This window comes from Lepisosteus platostomus, chromosome 9 (assembly GCF_059453375.1).
Source record: "Lepisosteus platostomus isolate fLepPlt1 chromosome 9, fLepPlt1.hap1, whole genome shotgun sequence".
Taxonomy (NCBI): Eukaryota; Metazoa; Chordata; class Actinopteri; order Semionotiformes; family Lepisosteidae; genus Lepisosteus; species Lepisosteus platostomus.
In genome coordinates this window covers 10,095,058-10,110,839 of record NC_142619.1, presented here as the reverse complement: position 1 = coordinate 10,110,839, position 15,782 = coordinate 10,095,058, and the positions used below count along the sequence as shown (strand labels likewise).

At 37.8% G+C, this 15,782-nt stretch overlaps 1 protein-coding gene across 4 annotated transcripts; it reads left to right on the top strand.

Moving 5' to 3' along the window:
* Positions 1-51: 51 nt before the first annotated feature.
* foxm1 (forkhead box M1) lies at positions 52-14,250 on the top strand. 4 transcript variants are annotated; one of them, XM_088646885.1, is made up of 9 exons: positions 52-229; positions 2,147-2,671; positions 3,761-3,903; positions 4,736-4,930; positions 5,914-6,042; positions 7,491-7,550; positions 7,844-7,916; positions 12,345-12,523; positions 13,011-14,250. In XM_088646885.1, the coding sequence occupies exons 2-9, from the start codon at positions 2,197-2,199 to the stop codon at positions 13,782-13,784; spliced, it is 2,028 nt and encodes a 675-aa protein (XP_088503011.1). In that variant the 5' UTR covers positions 52-229; positions 2,147-2,196; the 3' UTR covers positions 13,785-14,250. The 4 variants fall into 4 exon arrangements, with proteins under 4 accessions (XP_088503011.1, XP_088503009.1, XP_088503012.1 ...); XM_088646883.1 differs by having other exon boundaries at positions 53-229; positions 12,969-14,250; XM_088646884.1 differs by lacking the exon at positions 52-229 and adding an exon at positions 1,102-1,550 and having other exon boundaries at positions 12,969-14,250.
* Positions 14,251-15,782: the final 1,532 nt, after the last annotated feature.

Genomic DNA, 15,782 nt, shown 5'->3' with positions numbered 1-15,782 from the left:
TCCCTGTCTCTCATTGGATAGTATCAGATCACATGACCGGAACGAACGTACCAGCGCCAAAATTCAAAATCCTACTGTCTGAATTAGAAAAAATTCAGGCTCGATATTTTTTAAAATGGTTGCGTAGAAACGTGTTGGAAATAATAACTATTTAATCAGTCTACAAAGGAATCGTTGCGTTTCGGCGCTGGAATCATAACTTCAAAAAGAACAGTCTTCTAATATGAAGGTAAGCTTTTTGTCATTGTGTAACTCGTAACGCTTTGTTATAAAATGATATGGAGGTCACATATTGCTCAGCGTAACATAATATACATATAGAAATTATGTTTTGGGAAAAAAAAATCACACTGAAAAAGAACCTGAAAGTTAACATCACATTCTTCTGTGTTTTCTGAAAAAAGAAACTGTCTACTACAATGTGAGAAGCGCGTACGCGTCTTAAGAACAAATAAAGGTTACAAATGAAAGCCACAAATAGTGTAAAGTAGGGCATTTTAACTTTTTTCCGTTGCACAAACAAGTAGTAAACAATTACTGAATCAATTGAGAAACACAAACTAGAGGACACAAGTGAAGCTAAGGGGAAGTAGAACAGGAAGCACTTTTTACACAAACGTGTTGTGTGGATCTGTAACAAGCCATTATGTTGAAGGTGATACACTAGCTTTGTTCAAGAAACCGCTTCACGAGATCCCGGGATCAATTAACTCCAATTCAAGCAATAAAACGAACTAATTATAGAAGTATCTCAAGCAGAAGGCTTTCTCTAGCTTGTCACAAGTCTTAAGTTTTTTTAAAGTATCCTGCTCTCAACTCAGGGTTTGTTAAGGTGGTTCGTTGTTCTAGAAAGTACAGCAAACTGGGTAAAGCGGAGACATGACGGTTGTAAACCTCTCAACCACTGAATGATGGGTAGCCACACCTCTGTATAAGTATTATTGCGATGTAATATACAATATTTTTAAAGCAAAACATGAGAATTTCGTTCACGTTTCCTGTGCGCGTCATACCCTGCAACATTACTGCCGTTTTTATCGAGGACTTGCAGTAGGGGAGTCCGAAGGCATTTTAAATTGTAACTTCTTAGGACAATTTGTGAAGTCCATAAACAGAATCGGGTTGTAATCTAAACAAAAATATCTACTATTTTAAGAATTAATACGTCCAGATATTTAATCGGCACCCGATATTTTTGTACATAATAAGGAAACGCAGTCCCAAAATCAGTTTAACGGCTTTTCTGTTCCAGAAGACTGCACGTCACAAGAGAGGTGACATTTGAAACAGAATTTCAATCGTTACTAAAAGTCGCTTGTTGATTTCAATTTGAACGTGTCCTGTGACTAAATCAATCGAGGTTGTTTTCGTTTAATTAGCATCGTTCGGTTGGACTGATCTCTGCTCTCCTGGAAGTTCTTGTCCAAGTAATGATGCCTTTTGCTAAAGCGCACCGAAAGACAAAGATAAGCAACGTCTCAGACCAATAGAACAGGAAATATACCCAGAGCGCAGCAGCTTTTCAGATATAGTACTGACGGTGGAGACAGGTAGCCTAGTCTTAAATTGTTCTTTTTGAAAGTTACTTATTCAAGTCTTTTTGTTGTTCTCCCCAAATTGAATTTAAATACCAGATGCATTGTTTAACACTGTGATCGTAAAGTGTTAGGATTAATTTTTAAATATTGCATTTTCTTACTTTTGATATGCACTCCCTTTTATTTGGTGAGAATGATTATTTGATTAATATCTGATTATGATTATTGATTATTAAGTCGTTAATTTAATTTATCCTGCGCCGTGTTTTACGAGTAGGTAAATCGCTGTGGGATTATGGGATTGCGAATTATTTGACACTTCCATGAAGTTCCGTGCACAAATTAAAGTCATTGTGCTGTTCTTAGAAGGGACAGCTTCATGGAGCTCCTCATTGTGTGTTTGTATTTTTGCAATGTACATTTATCGCACTAATTGCATATAATTGTATTCCAGATCTAATAAAGTTGAATATGATCTTGATTTTGACATCTTTATTCTTTCTCAGGATTAGGATTTTAGAAGTGAAAAAAATCTTCATATCTAAAGATTTAGTCTGATTGGAAGCCTATTTAATTGGCTGTGCTAAATGCCTTTTTTATTTTTTCAGAAAAATAAATTTTGCAGAGAGATTTTCAACATCAATACTGCCTGATCAGGATGAAAGAGAGCCCAAGGAGGCCCTTAATCCTTAAAAGGAGGAAGCTTGCCCTCTCTAAGAAGGAGGAAGAGGTTGGCAAGGATGAGCCTGATGGAGCAAAGCAGAAGTCAGACGCCTGCAGTGGACAGCAGTTCCCTGCCGGAATCCGGATCATGGATCACCCCTCCTTGCCCAACACACAAGTGGTAGTGATTCCAAAAACAGCCAATCTTCAGAGTGTCATAGGGGCCCTCACTGCCAAAGGGAAGGAATGTGGTGCACAAGGGCCTAATAAATTCATCCTGCTGAGCAGTGGAGGTGGAATAGAGGATGGGCCTGTATCCTCCAAACAAAGCCGTATTGTTGCTCCTGAGGGAGATGGGATTTCCCCAGTCCCCCTAGGTCTGTGTGGGCAGCTAGAGGTGATTAAAGAGCATCAGGGGGATGAGAAAAATCAGTCCACATCAATCATGCCTCTAACAGAAATAAAACCTAGTAAGTATTTCTTGGTGCAAGCTGTCAGTCAGCATGTTTCTTTTCTACAGCAGCAGCTGTTCTGTGATTGGGATTTCTTTCTCGGCCAGGAGAAAAAATTGCCAAGCTGTAGGGTTAAATAAAATAAGTGCCGGTTACCGTTTGAAGGTAATTTTGTGGAATTGAGTTAGTCATTATATACATGTAATGTTGAAATTCAGTATTAAATCAAAACTGTTTTTTTTTTTCTAATGGATTTATTGGTCTGGGAAACTTCATATATTGCCATATTAAACCGCATCACTTTAAATATATTGCTTTCACCATGCTCTCAAACTAGGGAAACTTAAAGAGAACAGATAAAGGTTTATTCCATGCTGAAAAGAAAAAGGTTTTGGCTGTGGAGCCTTCTTCTGGTGACGGAATTAAGGAATAAATCTTTTCCTTTGCAGCCTACACCTGCTGATGCAGCTAACTGCATGAACTTCTTCAACCCATTTCCGCTGCTACCCACTATGCCTTCCGCTACACTGTTTTCTAGATCTTTTTTATAATTCCTTCTCTTCCTCCCTGGGCTACTTGTGCCCTTCTTTCACTAAACTGGCATTCTGTCTCTTCACAGAGATCTCTTCCAAGAAGGCTTTCAAACTATCTCCTTTTCCTCTAGAGATTTTGTTTTTATAATATCATTCCTGAAGGATTTAGTCTGAAATTTTACACCTTTTCCTTTGACTTGGACACCACCCAGAGTAACATTCAGAGACTTCTTCAACAATTTTCAAAAAAACTAATGCTTTCAGCCATTTTCTCCCTCAAACAACAGATAGCTCTTTCTGAATCAAAGAAACAAAGGAATTTGTATGGCTAACAGCTCCGCATTATCTTCCTTTTATAACTAACCTCATCAGATCCCTCAACTCCACACCTGCAGAAGGCTTCACAGCCAAAATGTCTCTTTTCTTTTCAGCATGGTTATTCCCCTTACTTGGTCCTTTGCAGCCTATGCATGCTGTCGCAGCTACCTACTTGAGCTACTTAAAGAGAAAATTCTCTTCAAAGGGTTTCTAAAAATTGGAATTGCTTCAAATGTATTGTTTCTCTTTTTTCCAGTGAATAAGGAATCAGACTGCTCCCCGCTAGATGAAAGCCTCACTAATATCCATTGGCTGGGTGGAATGAGTAGTGATGGCTTAACACCTTGTGATGTAAATGAACAGTCAAGCAAGGAGAATCAAGATTCACAAATTAACCAGGTGATTGTTCTACTATTACTAACACCTTTCATCCACTGTGCTATGGTTCAGTTTTATTTACTGAACAGTGTTCAATAAATTTGAATAACTAGAAGGTATTGGTTGACACTTGGTTCAAACATTCTGCCAAGGCCAGTGGATGTCAATACTTCTAAGTGTGTGACTCAGCGGGCAGTTCCTGTCCACAATGCTGTTGGAATTGACATCACAAGAGACATCACTACTGCTGCTTGTCTCACTGAGGTATCACTGAAGATAATCGCAAACTGGCTTAAGTCTTCTTCGCAAAGATGTTTAGATATAGTCTTTAGACAATGTTTGCTGGATAAGAAGGTTAACTTTGTATTAAAAAGAGTGAACCTAAGGGACAGAATTTTGCATCTTAAGAGAAAATCGTTTAGTATCATCTTATGTAAATAGACATTTTAGAATGTCTAGTGGAACAGATGCTGTGGATCAATGTTTCAATTGTAATTAGCTCTGGAAGCGAATTAACTAGTAGGTAATTTTGCTTATTTTTGATTGGGCAGTTTACGGGACATGGGCAGTTACGTGAATATGCTAAGTAGTTACATATGATACTCAAATGTTATTCTATTCATGCTCAAATATCCACACTATTGCATAATAATGAAGAAAATGTATTCAAGCATTCTATTTTCCCACACTGCTGTTCACATTTGTAGTGCTAAACCATCTTTCACAGAATTCCCTAGCCTTTTTCAAATAGAGAAGTTCTCTGTGAAAGCATGCAATGTACTGTTTAGTAAGGTAATGATGTCAGGTTTTTTATAGAAACTTCATTCATTAAGTTTTTGCTTCTCTCATGTAGGCAGTGAAAGAGAGTAAGGAGGAACATTCTCCTGTTAAGGACCCCTTCTTTGAGCGACCTCCTTACTCTTACATGGCTATGATCCAGTTTGCGATTAACAGCACAAAAAGCAAGCAGATGACCCTGAAAGAAATCTACACATGGATTGAGGTCCATTTTCCTTATTTCAGATATGTCGCCAAGCCAGGCTGGAAGGTAAATACAAATTCTGTTGCATGAGCAACAGAACTGGTTTGCAGATTCAGCAGTTCTGCTTTCTAATGAAGCGTTGTGCTGAGTACAAAGTTTGATGTTCGTAATTGCGCCCTCAAAATAACTTGTAATTTGACTGAAATGTGGGGGAAAAGTTGAACAAGTAATTGTTGGAACAATTTTCACAACACAGTTCAGGCACTAACCATTTCAAACTGGCATGGCAGATTTGGCAGGGTGATGCCAGTGCAGGGTGTGATTAGTTAGTCAGCATTTGCTCATGTGGCAGCTGTAGGTTTGCAGTGGCATCAGTAACAGATTCACCACTAGCAGTGCTGTCAAATTCTACGATGTATGGAAACATGAGAAATCATAACAGTGTTAGAGGAACCTGGCAGTGTACCTTTATTAAGAAAGTATTATCTGAAATCAATTGGTAGTTCCAAACTGGTTGAGTTATATATAATACAAAAAGCTGGTTATTCCAAATTATTGTAAATGAAATGAATGCCTCCATTCACAGTAAAAGAGAGCATGTTTCCCTTTCCCCTGGCAAAGTCATGAAGACGTGCTATAGTCATTTTTTATTTGAAATTTATGGTTTGATGCTGATGCATGATATAATTTAATGTAATATCTATATTTTAAGACTATTATAATAAGATTTTTGAGCTCTAAATAATAGTATTGTTGAAATTATCAAAGGCTAAAGGTACAGTATTTACATTGCTTTTACTAACCCCAAATGATTTTTGGAAGAAACAAATTGGAGTTTTTTTTTAAATCCAGTAGAGACTAATAGCTTAAAATGGAACATGACCAAAAAACCTACTGTCATATAAATCCTTTTCTGGTTGTTGGAAAAAGATATACTACAGATATGAAGATATACTATAGTCATGCAGATATACTATACATATTGTTTAAAAAAATGTACATTGTTATTTTCATGGTATTTGACTTTGTCTTCTTTTATATTCTGATAGAATTCTATCCGCCACAATCTTTCTCTTCATGACATGTTCACACGAGAGACTTCTCCAGATGGCAGAATCTCCTACTGGACCATCCGACCAGAGGCAAATCGCTGCCTAACCTTGGAACAGGTGTATAAGGTTGGTATTCTTAGGGTTCTCTCTGCATTATGGTTCAGTTCATCCACCCCATTGGTAGCTACTAACAAAATTTAAAAAAATTGTAAAGTTGCCATTTTAAAATGGGATTTAGCACAGAGGGCTCAGGTATGCTGAGCTTGTATATCAATTCTGCAGTGTACACTGAGTATGCAGTGCATAAAATGCCCCATTGTCTCTCTGATGATATAGCCATGCTATTTTCCACAAATTTCAGTTCCATATGCCTTGCAGATGGGACATTTCTACTGTCTTAAAGTTTCTACTGTCTTTCTGCTCTCGAGGGTATGTACTGTATGCAGAACATATTATACATGTACCTCTTCCCACAGTGGCTATACCAATGCAATTGCTAGACATACTGTACTGTGCTTTTGCCTGGTGTACATGCTTTCTGTGCACTCCTTACACCTATACCTGCCTTCCATAATCTTCTGTGTATCATGTGAGCCTTTATGCCTTTTGGGTACATCTCCTGGGTATCAGTGTGGACTTTAAACCTGTGCCCCCTTGCACTTGATAGCTACTTTTTCTTAGCACCGCTTTGGAGACCACGTTTCATCAGTGTACATCCTGGGGTTGGAGCCTGTCTCTGGAGGATAGTCATACCTGCTGATACAGTAGGGCTGCTTTCTCCCAGAGCGCATTCACCAGGAGGGCGATAATGGATGTTTCTGTGCAAGACATCCATGGTCTGAACCAAATAGTTTAAAAATGTTTACAAGTTTGTGTTGCTGTTATAACATTGTACATTTTATTCTAATTTCCCTTTTTTATTGTAACCATTAGTTTTTCCTCCACCTTCTAATTGCTGCTGCATCCTGTATTAAGGACAGGATTAGATATTCCCAGTTGCATTTTACAAGTATAATACTAGTGTATTGCTTTGCATTGCTTTGTGTTTCCTCATGGCACAGACAAAAAATGTGTTATTTTTTATATTTATACTAATGTACACTTTATATAGTTCTGCTATACATTTACCTCATCTTGAATTTGTGTAAATGCTTTGTGTTAGAGGGCACCACACAAATTACATTTATATTAAATGCTCAACCGAAAGAAAAAGCATGTTTCTTCAAGAAGAAATAAAAACTGTCTGCTTTCCCCCCTGCACTATTACATTGTACATATCTAGGTACATCTCATCTCTTATGAAAGTGATACTGATTCATTGACATGTAAAAACATAAGAGGTTACAAATGAAATATTTGGTTCATCTTGCTCATCCAGTAGTTCCTGCCCTGTGCTTATTCTAGAAGAATCTCTGAGTTGGTTCTTCAAGATGTGAGGTTTACTTCTTCTTATGCGTATACACTTTTATATCTCTGAAATCTATTCTTTCAGAAATATAAACTTTCTTTCCAAATTCCATTTGTGTTTCAACTACTTCATGTGTTTTTTTTATTTTTATCATAAACCCCTTCAGCCAGTGGTGGAGCCAGCTGCACCCTCCCCAGTACAGACTGTGCAAGTCTGTGAGGAACAAGTAAGACTGTTTAATATTTAAAAAAAAAAACTTTCATTTGTTTTGTTTTTTTGTATGGTTTTATGATAGCTCCAGTGCAATCAGGTAAAGGAGGCATCTCTGTCTTTATACCAGTTCCCGAGCATCTAAAATACTGTGGTCCAAGATTAGTCTGATCACTGAGACTAAGAAACCTGTTTTTCTTTAAAAGGAGTTAACATGAAAGCAGCTGCAGGGAAAAGACAGGAAGTGCAAGCAAGGAGCAGGGTTTGTCAATTTAATTCAATGTTTGACAAATCTTTTTCCTATCCTAGAATCAGAGGCCTGTTGTAGCTGAGCCTAAAAAGGTCCAAGCCCCCAAACCTTCCAAAGCCCCTAGTGGTTCAGGTAAGTATGCTTCAGTGGCTCAAAGTATCTAGATCTTTTGCTTTCAGTGGACTGAGAGTATATGTGTGATTGGGATCCACGTTCATGGAGGTTAACTGGAAACATATATATTGGGATAAATACTCTTGCGCATGTATGCTTTGAGTTGTGAACCCCACATGTCCCTGTGATTATGAGTGCAGTAGTCTAATCATTATTGCCTGTTGCTATTCCGTGGGTTTCCCTGTATTCCATGGGGAAACAGAGTGAGCAGGCTCCTGTGATCATTGCTGCTTTGTCAATATGTACTCTGTTGCTGACAGTTAAACAGAACGGTTTAAAAAAGGCTATCAGAATGTTATACTCTAAATATGTTATTATCATTTCTTTAAACATTTGTTATTGCTAGAAATCACTCATATTTAAATGAAAGATTGAAATTAAAACTTGATATGTCTTTTACTTAGTTTTCACTGCTAAAGAGTGATAAGGTTTGCACACAGTTTAACCACTGAGGTACTTTTATCTCACATGGGATTTAATCTTATAATGTATAGTTTTGGGATTTACTGATTTGTTTATTTATCCTTTTAATCCCTGCAGTGTGCATGTAGATCTCACTACTCAGGCAGCAGAAAGTGTTTAGAGTATTTTCAGAATTTTTATATCTCAAAGCACCTTTTTAAATTGATAGCAGGAACATATTTTGGAAATCTGTTTGTGATTATGTCCCAGGACACGATCAGTTCAGTGCTGTACAGTCAGATTGCCATCAATCAGTACAAGTGGAGTTCTCAGGTGATTAGACACTCCTGCCAGATAATCACATCTGGAACTCCCTATTGATTGATCTGTTGTATACAACAATTATTTTATCCTGCACATCTACGCCACACTCATTGAGGTTTGTAATGGTGATCTTCAAAAAACCTTGATTCATAATTAAAGAGATCTTGGCTTCGTGCTGGCAAATCCACAAGCTGTTGTTCTGACATATCAAAGACAAAGCCACATAGATGTTCTATTGACAAGTAGAGCATATTGATTCTTTTGTGTTTTTCTCACAAGATTTTTACAAAGTTTGACCTTCAACAGGTTTAATCACCCCTTTTTACCTCGACCTATCTATTGAATGGTTTGTTATAGAAATTTTGTGCCCTTAATTTAAGGGCACAAAATTTACCACAGCAGAGGTTTTGAATGCAGTCATGACCTTTTTATTTTATTTTGTCTTGCATATATGCGTGTTAACATTTTTAATTTTTTGCTTTGAACACTTGGAATAGGTAGTTTACCTTTTTGCTTCTATAAAATCATGACTGCAAACTTTAAAGCAACAAAAGTGCAAGACTATAGATAGTTTTGCAAGGCACGATCTATATGCAGGAAGGGAAAATAAGTGTCGGTATACCTGAAACATTAAATGAGAGTTGCATCTTTGTGAAATATGTCTTTCTTATAGTCTTATGTCCAACCCTCAGCCTTTGGTCTGGCTTTAAAAGTTCTGGTTATAAGTATAGGTATTTGTACATCAATTTGAAAACATTTATTCAATGGGGGACAGAAGGGTTGAAAGCCAACCATATGATAAATTACATTCTACAGACTACATTTATTGCATATACACACAATACTGAAGCTAAGAAACGGCATGTGGGATGCAATATGAGGCAAGGGTGTGGAAAGCAACCTTGCCATAGCAACACTTTGTAGTTTTTGGCTGCAACAATCAAGTCCCAGGGAGATATAGGACTATCGGGAGCCAATTTTTTGTTCGCTCCAGGTTGATTGGGTACAGCTGTCTTCTGTCGAACCGTGTTGTATAAAAAGATGAGACAAACTTTTGTTTGAGAACTGACCTGGTGCCTTGGGAGCAAGAAATCCCAAAGATAGACAAGATTTCAGAAGATAGATCCATAACCTAAAGGTAAAAGAGAACAAACCTTCTACAGAAGTGAAATGATTAAACATTGTCTTGGATAGTCCATATAAAACCCTTCTTGTAGTTTAGATTCACAAATCAGGTTAATATTTTTCTTACCATGCTGGAACTGACTGTCTCTGGAAATGTAAACAAATGCTAAGAAACCAGTTAAAAACACCAATATCCACACCCAGACTATTCTTTTATACTAGAAACTAGACAAACTAGAAAGGACTCATTCAGGGGATGGGGGTAGTGAGGCTGTCAAAGGCAGAAAACATTGTCTAGGTTAGCAAACAATAGTTTCAATTGGGATTATGCTGAAATCTCACGTCTGTTCCCAATAAGCAAAAACATTTATGGAGGTGTTCGAACGGTGCTCTTAGCGCTGGAATGTCTATTATTAAAAAATCTAAGGGCAAGATCCTGTGACTTTTGAGTATTGAAGATGTGTATGTGTACAACGTGAAAGTGATGGGTGGTGTTAGGGATGTACTGTAGCAATTGAAATTTAATTGAAATGCTAATTCTGGCTAGCTGGTATTTGGACAGGCTGAATGAAGAGGCTCACTCAATAACTTGAATAGTGTAATAATCACTTAACCTTGATTTATGGTTTCATCCAGCTTTGCTCTGTTTCCATCCAAGACCCTGTAGGCAAGATCAGATCGTGAATAAATTAATTTGCGAATGTTAAATTTGAACTTCGAGATCCTCACTGTATTTGTTTTACTGAATGTGTCCTTTAAGGTTTTTTTTAATCTAACCCATTTAGTCTGTAAGGGATCTAAGGGTAGGTTAAAGGGTGCATTGATTTGATTTCCAGAATTACAAAGAATTTTGTACTTAAGAATGGTGCAATTAATTAATATCAGTATTTAATTGATAATTTGTGATAGGTTATACAGTACATTTATCCATAATCATAACTATCCTCAGACCCTTGTTCAAAACAAATGCAAAAACGGGGACTATCCAGAAGAATGTGATCTTGTATTTTCTCACCTTTTTATATTAAAACAGAACAAAATAATATGCTTTTTGACATAAAACAATGATCTGATTTTAAATCTATTTTTTCATAACTTATAGTACAGGTTTATTTCTGGCTCTTTTCTACATGTAGAACTTTGTCTCCTAGCAGCCACAATCAAATTAAACAACAAACTAAATACATGATTCTCTGTAACACTAGTTACCCCTAAACAGCAACATCATAACTATGTACTTAGCTTTGCATGCAGCATAACACATCTGAAAATTGCATGGCGTTTGTTCAGTTCAGTTAATATTTGATTGAAGCCTGCAATATGCAAGTTAGATAAAAAAAAAATGGCAGCGGGTAAAAACTGTGGGAGCAGTTAATCTGCATAGACAATTCAACCATAATGTGTGGTCAGTCATCCCACTGGATTGTTCCGACTTCTCTTAGAGTTCTAGTTTATTTTTTCATCTCTTTCCTGGTGGGGATTTTCCTCTTCTATTAAATGTATACATGTATTTTGAAAAGCTACTTATTCCAAAACGTGTGCAATATGTCAGCCCCTAGCAGACAGTGAGTGGAAGGCCATCGTGGGGTAAATTATGTGACAATCCCTGTTACAATATACTCAAGGATCTTTAAAATAGGTGGGTTCAGGACAACTGACTCATGTACACATCCGTGCTCCTTTATCTATATTGAGGGGAATCCAAATATACCACAAACAAAAAAGACAAAGCTCCTTTTTTGAGCTCCTGGCTAAACCTCTCCATAAAGTTCGGAACTATCATACCAGGCGGCTAAGAAAACTGGTGAGCACCTTTAAAACAAAAACTCAACAAAACTTTTGTGTCCACTGAGACTTTTCACAAATTTTCCAAAAACCCCAAAACACGTGGTTCAATTTCACAAAATCTCACTAAATCTTTCAGTCTTCAGTTAGTCCTCTCTCTGGTAAGTGGAGTACGCAAGAGAACTGTCTTCTGTCCTGACATCATTCCAGCTAATTGATACAAGAAGCCTCTGCTTCCTGGTTTTTAAACAGTCAAGTGACCAGTTGTCTTCCAGTAGATGGTCAGGTGACTGAGAGCAGGAGCTCATTCCCCCAGAGAATCTGGGGAATGTAGTCCAGACTCAACTGTGCTCTCACTATTATTATTTCTTAACCTGGAATGTTGTAAATAAATATAATAAAATAACAATGTGACGATCTTCTTTAATTCTGATGTGGGAGTAAACGTTCCCTTTAAGTATGCCTATAGATCACGATAGATTTTTGATATACAGTTCTATGCCACTACTATCAATTTAGTCGATTTTCAGTAGCTCCTTTTAAGACCTTCTTGTGAATTCACCTCTATTTATCACGGAGATACAAGCTTTGAAGTGTATACTTATTTAAATGTTTTTTTCTTTTATCATACTTTTTCCCATCTGTTTTCATCCGATTTTCCCCCATTCTGTTACACCTGAATAGTTGTGGAACACGTCTGTGTTATGAACATATGAACCGATTTAAACAAATGTCTTTTTCTCCAAACAGAGAGAAAGATGAAGCCTCTTTTACCTCGCACAGACTCCTACCTAGTACCAATTCAACTTCCACTCACCTCGCCACTCATCCTGCCTGCAACTCCACAGCTTCCCCTTTCACTTCCCATGGAGAATAGCAGCTCCACATCTGTCAACAGAAGTGGCAAGAAGGTTCGCATTGCTCCCAAGGTAAATATCAGCTGATGCTGCTCCCTTATCCAGTAAGAAAGATGAAAGCGTGCCAAAAGAATCTCTTTGTGTTATCCAATAGTAAACAGTCTAGTTGTATGATACTTTCAAAAGTGGTATTTGCCAAAGAAAGTGTTATCAGTCTTAAAGTGTCAAGTACTTTGATTTCATAGGATGAAAATGTTTTTTTTTTGCTTTTTTTGTTTTCTGAAACTGTTAAATCTTCTACCTTTTTTTTCCATTTTTACTGGAAAGAATAAAGTGGAAGATCACATAAGCAGTACTGACTGTTCAAGTTCTGATATCTAACATGATACCTCAATTTGAAAGAATTTAGTGGGTTATTTTTTTTTTCTCTGGCCCATTCGTTCTTGATCCATAGAAATTAAACATTGGTCTGTATTTGTTTCTATTATGTTGTTTTCAAAGAATCTCTCTTTTGCAGGCCCCTGATCTTTCCAGTGTCCCTGTTTTCACACTTCCCCAGGTAGAGCCAAGAAAGGACAAAGAGCTCTGCATTAGTGAAACTCAGACCCCAGAGGCCCAGTTGGACTGCCCACCCAGAGAGAGAAAGGAGACCAGTAGCTCCAGGAGAAAGCAGCGTCTAGTATTGCCTGGTTCAGAGGAACCTGTCATCCTCTTTCCAGAGACCAGCTTCTTTGACTCTGGGCTGGCCTCAGACCTTTCCACCTTCCATGAATCCCAAGAGCCTGACCTGGACAGCCCTGTGAAGAAGTACACCTTCAAAACACCAATCAAAGGTGGTCTGCCTGCCTCTTCCACTCCCAGCAAGACCGTCGTTGGAGAGCCACTGACCACTCAGGAACCTTGGAGAACAACGCCACTCAATAAAGGAAGCCATGGCGTGCTGGACTTCAGCCCCATCCACACCCCTCGTGGAGTCACCCTCACCCCCCAGCAGGAGGACCAGACCCACTTCAGCTTCAACAGTACTCCATTCAAGGAGCTGCCTCTCTTCAACTCCCCACGAGAGTTACTGAACACTCTCTCGCCTGTGTCTCTGGCCCAGCCTCACTCCAGCTCCCCTGTCCCTGAGAGTGGCAAACTGAGGCGGTGTTCCCGGGAGCTGCAAGTGGAGACCCTAGGTACCAACCGCTCCCTCACAGAGGGTTTGGTTCTGGACACCATGAACGACAGTCTCAGTAAGATTCTAGTGGACATCAGCTTTACTGGGCTGGAGGAAGAAGATTTTGGCATGGGGAACATTAGCTGGTCTCAGCTGATCCCTGAGCTGAAGTAACTTCCACTTTAAATAAACATCGTCAATGGAAAGCTTTCCAATAATTTGATTTAAGATTGTGAAAACAAGGAACTGTGCCTGTAGATTGCATTTTATTGTTAAGGCGTTGCTCAAAATCTTCCTCTCTTATGGAATTTTGCCTTCATTTGATCCTTTTGCCCTTTCTGTATGACTGATATTTTGTCTGATGAGCTTTGCAAGGCTGCTTTCCAGTTCACTGGGAACTTACTGCTATGCCATTGTCTTCAAATATCAGCTCACAATTTTATGTGGATTTCTTCATGTTCTCCATGATGGATATGACAAGTCAGTAAAACAAGCCACTTTCTGTATTTATCATTTGTGATTAATGAATGTAAATAGAATCTTTTAGCTTTGATTTGCACACTGTACATTTTTATTTAGATATTAAATTGTAAATTAAAATATTACCTTATCTTCCAGTAATACACTACCATGCAAAATATTACTGCTGCTTAAGCCTGCTGTTTCTGTGTGTCAAGATTAAGTGTCCGTTCATGGAAGTATTCACTTTACTTTTAGCAGCATAAAACCAGAGGGTTTTTTAGGTTTTATTTTCATATAGCCTGTATTCTGAGTAATATTAATTAACAACAGCAGGGAAAAAACTAGAGGAGTTTTTTTAAGTTCTTACCTTGAAACAAGGTAAGAAGATGCATTTGTGTGGCTTCCATGGCTGCCCCCTTTAATGCATCCAGACAGGTACTTGAAGTCTGTCTTCATACATTCAGGGGTCTGTAAAGGTTTATTGGATGCTGATCATTTTCTGCATGCAAAGAAACCTTTCTGACTAAGTGCACAAAAGAAAAAACGGGGTGATATTTTTTTAAGCGTATAACAGTTTGATAATTTGCTTTCCAAAGTATTGTAATAGTATTTTTTCATCATCATCATTGCAGCCTGAAGAAAACATTAAACCTGGCAACAGATTCCAATTAATTCTTTTTAATTCACTAGCTGTATTTGTCTTAATCCTGTTTAATATTCACATCCTAAATGTAGTAGCTTTGCCTGGAGCCAAGGATAGCATCCTTTCAGCCACATGCTCGTTTTCCTAATGTATGTTAATAAATTAGCACTTAAGCCTGAAAAAAAGTCCTTATGGTTTTTAACACCTCAAGGACTGAAGTTTTGAATTGAATTGAATTTGTGATGCCCCTTAATACATTTGCTTTCTGTGACATCCCTTGTTCCTGATGTAGCATTTAACAAAGGAAAACCTTTTTCCTTTCCTTTATCTATTTTTTTGGAGTTAATCATAATTTAATTTAAGTTGCCTATGCAAAGCTTTCATATAGAATATTTAAGCCCTTACGCAAATGATAGGACAACATTACATACACATTTGAATTAATTAATAATAATAATTGCTTACACTTATATAGCGCTGTTCTGGACACTCCACTCAAAGCGCTTTACAGGTAATGGGGACTCCCCTCCACCACCACCAATGTGCAGCATCCACCTGGATGATGCGACGGCAGCCATAGTGCGCCAGAACACTCACCACACATCAGCTATCAGTAGGGAGGAGAGCAGAGTAATGTAGTCAATTCATAGATGGGGATTATTACGAGGCCATGATTGGTAAGGGCCAATGGGAAATTTGGCCAGGACACCGGGGTTACACCCCTACTCTTTTCAAGAAATGCCCTGGGATTTTTAATGACCACAGAGAGTCAGGACCTCGGTTTTACGTCTCATCCGAATTGCCAAATATAGAGCAATGGGTTTTAGAGTCTTTTGTCACATTTGTGTTATTGTTGATATATAATTTATAAGCAAAAAGCAAATACATATAATGTAAATTTCACTTCTGTTTTCTGCTAAATTAAAAAAATGCAATTTCAGAGGTTTATAAAAATGAAAATCTGAAGGAAAGACTGATGCTTTGTCTAGCAGCAGATTAAAGCTGTCAAATGGGGACTACAATTGCTAAAAATGTTTTGCAAAGCTTTTTTTTTACTTCATTTTGTT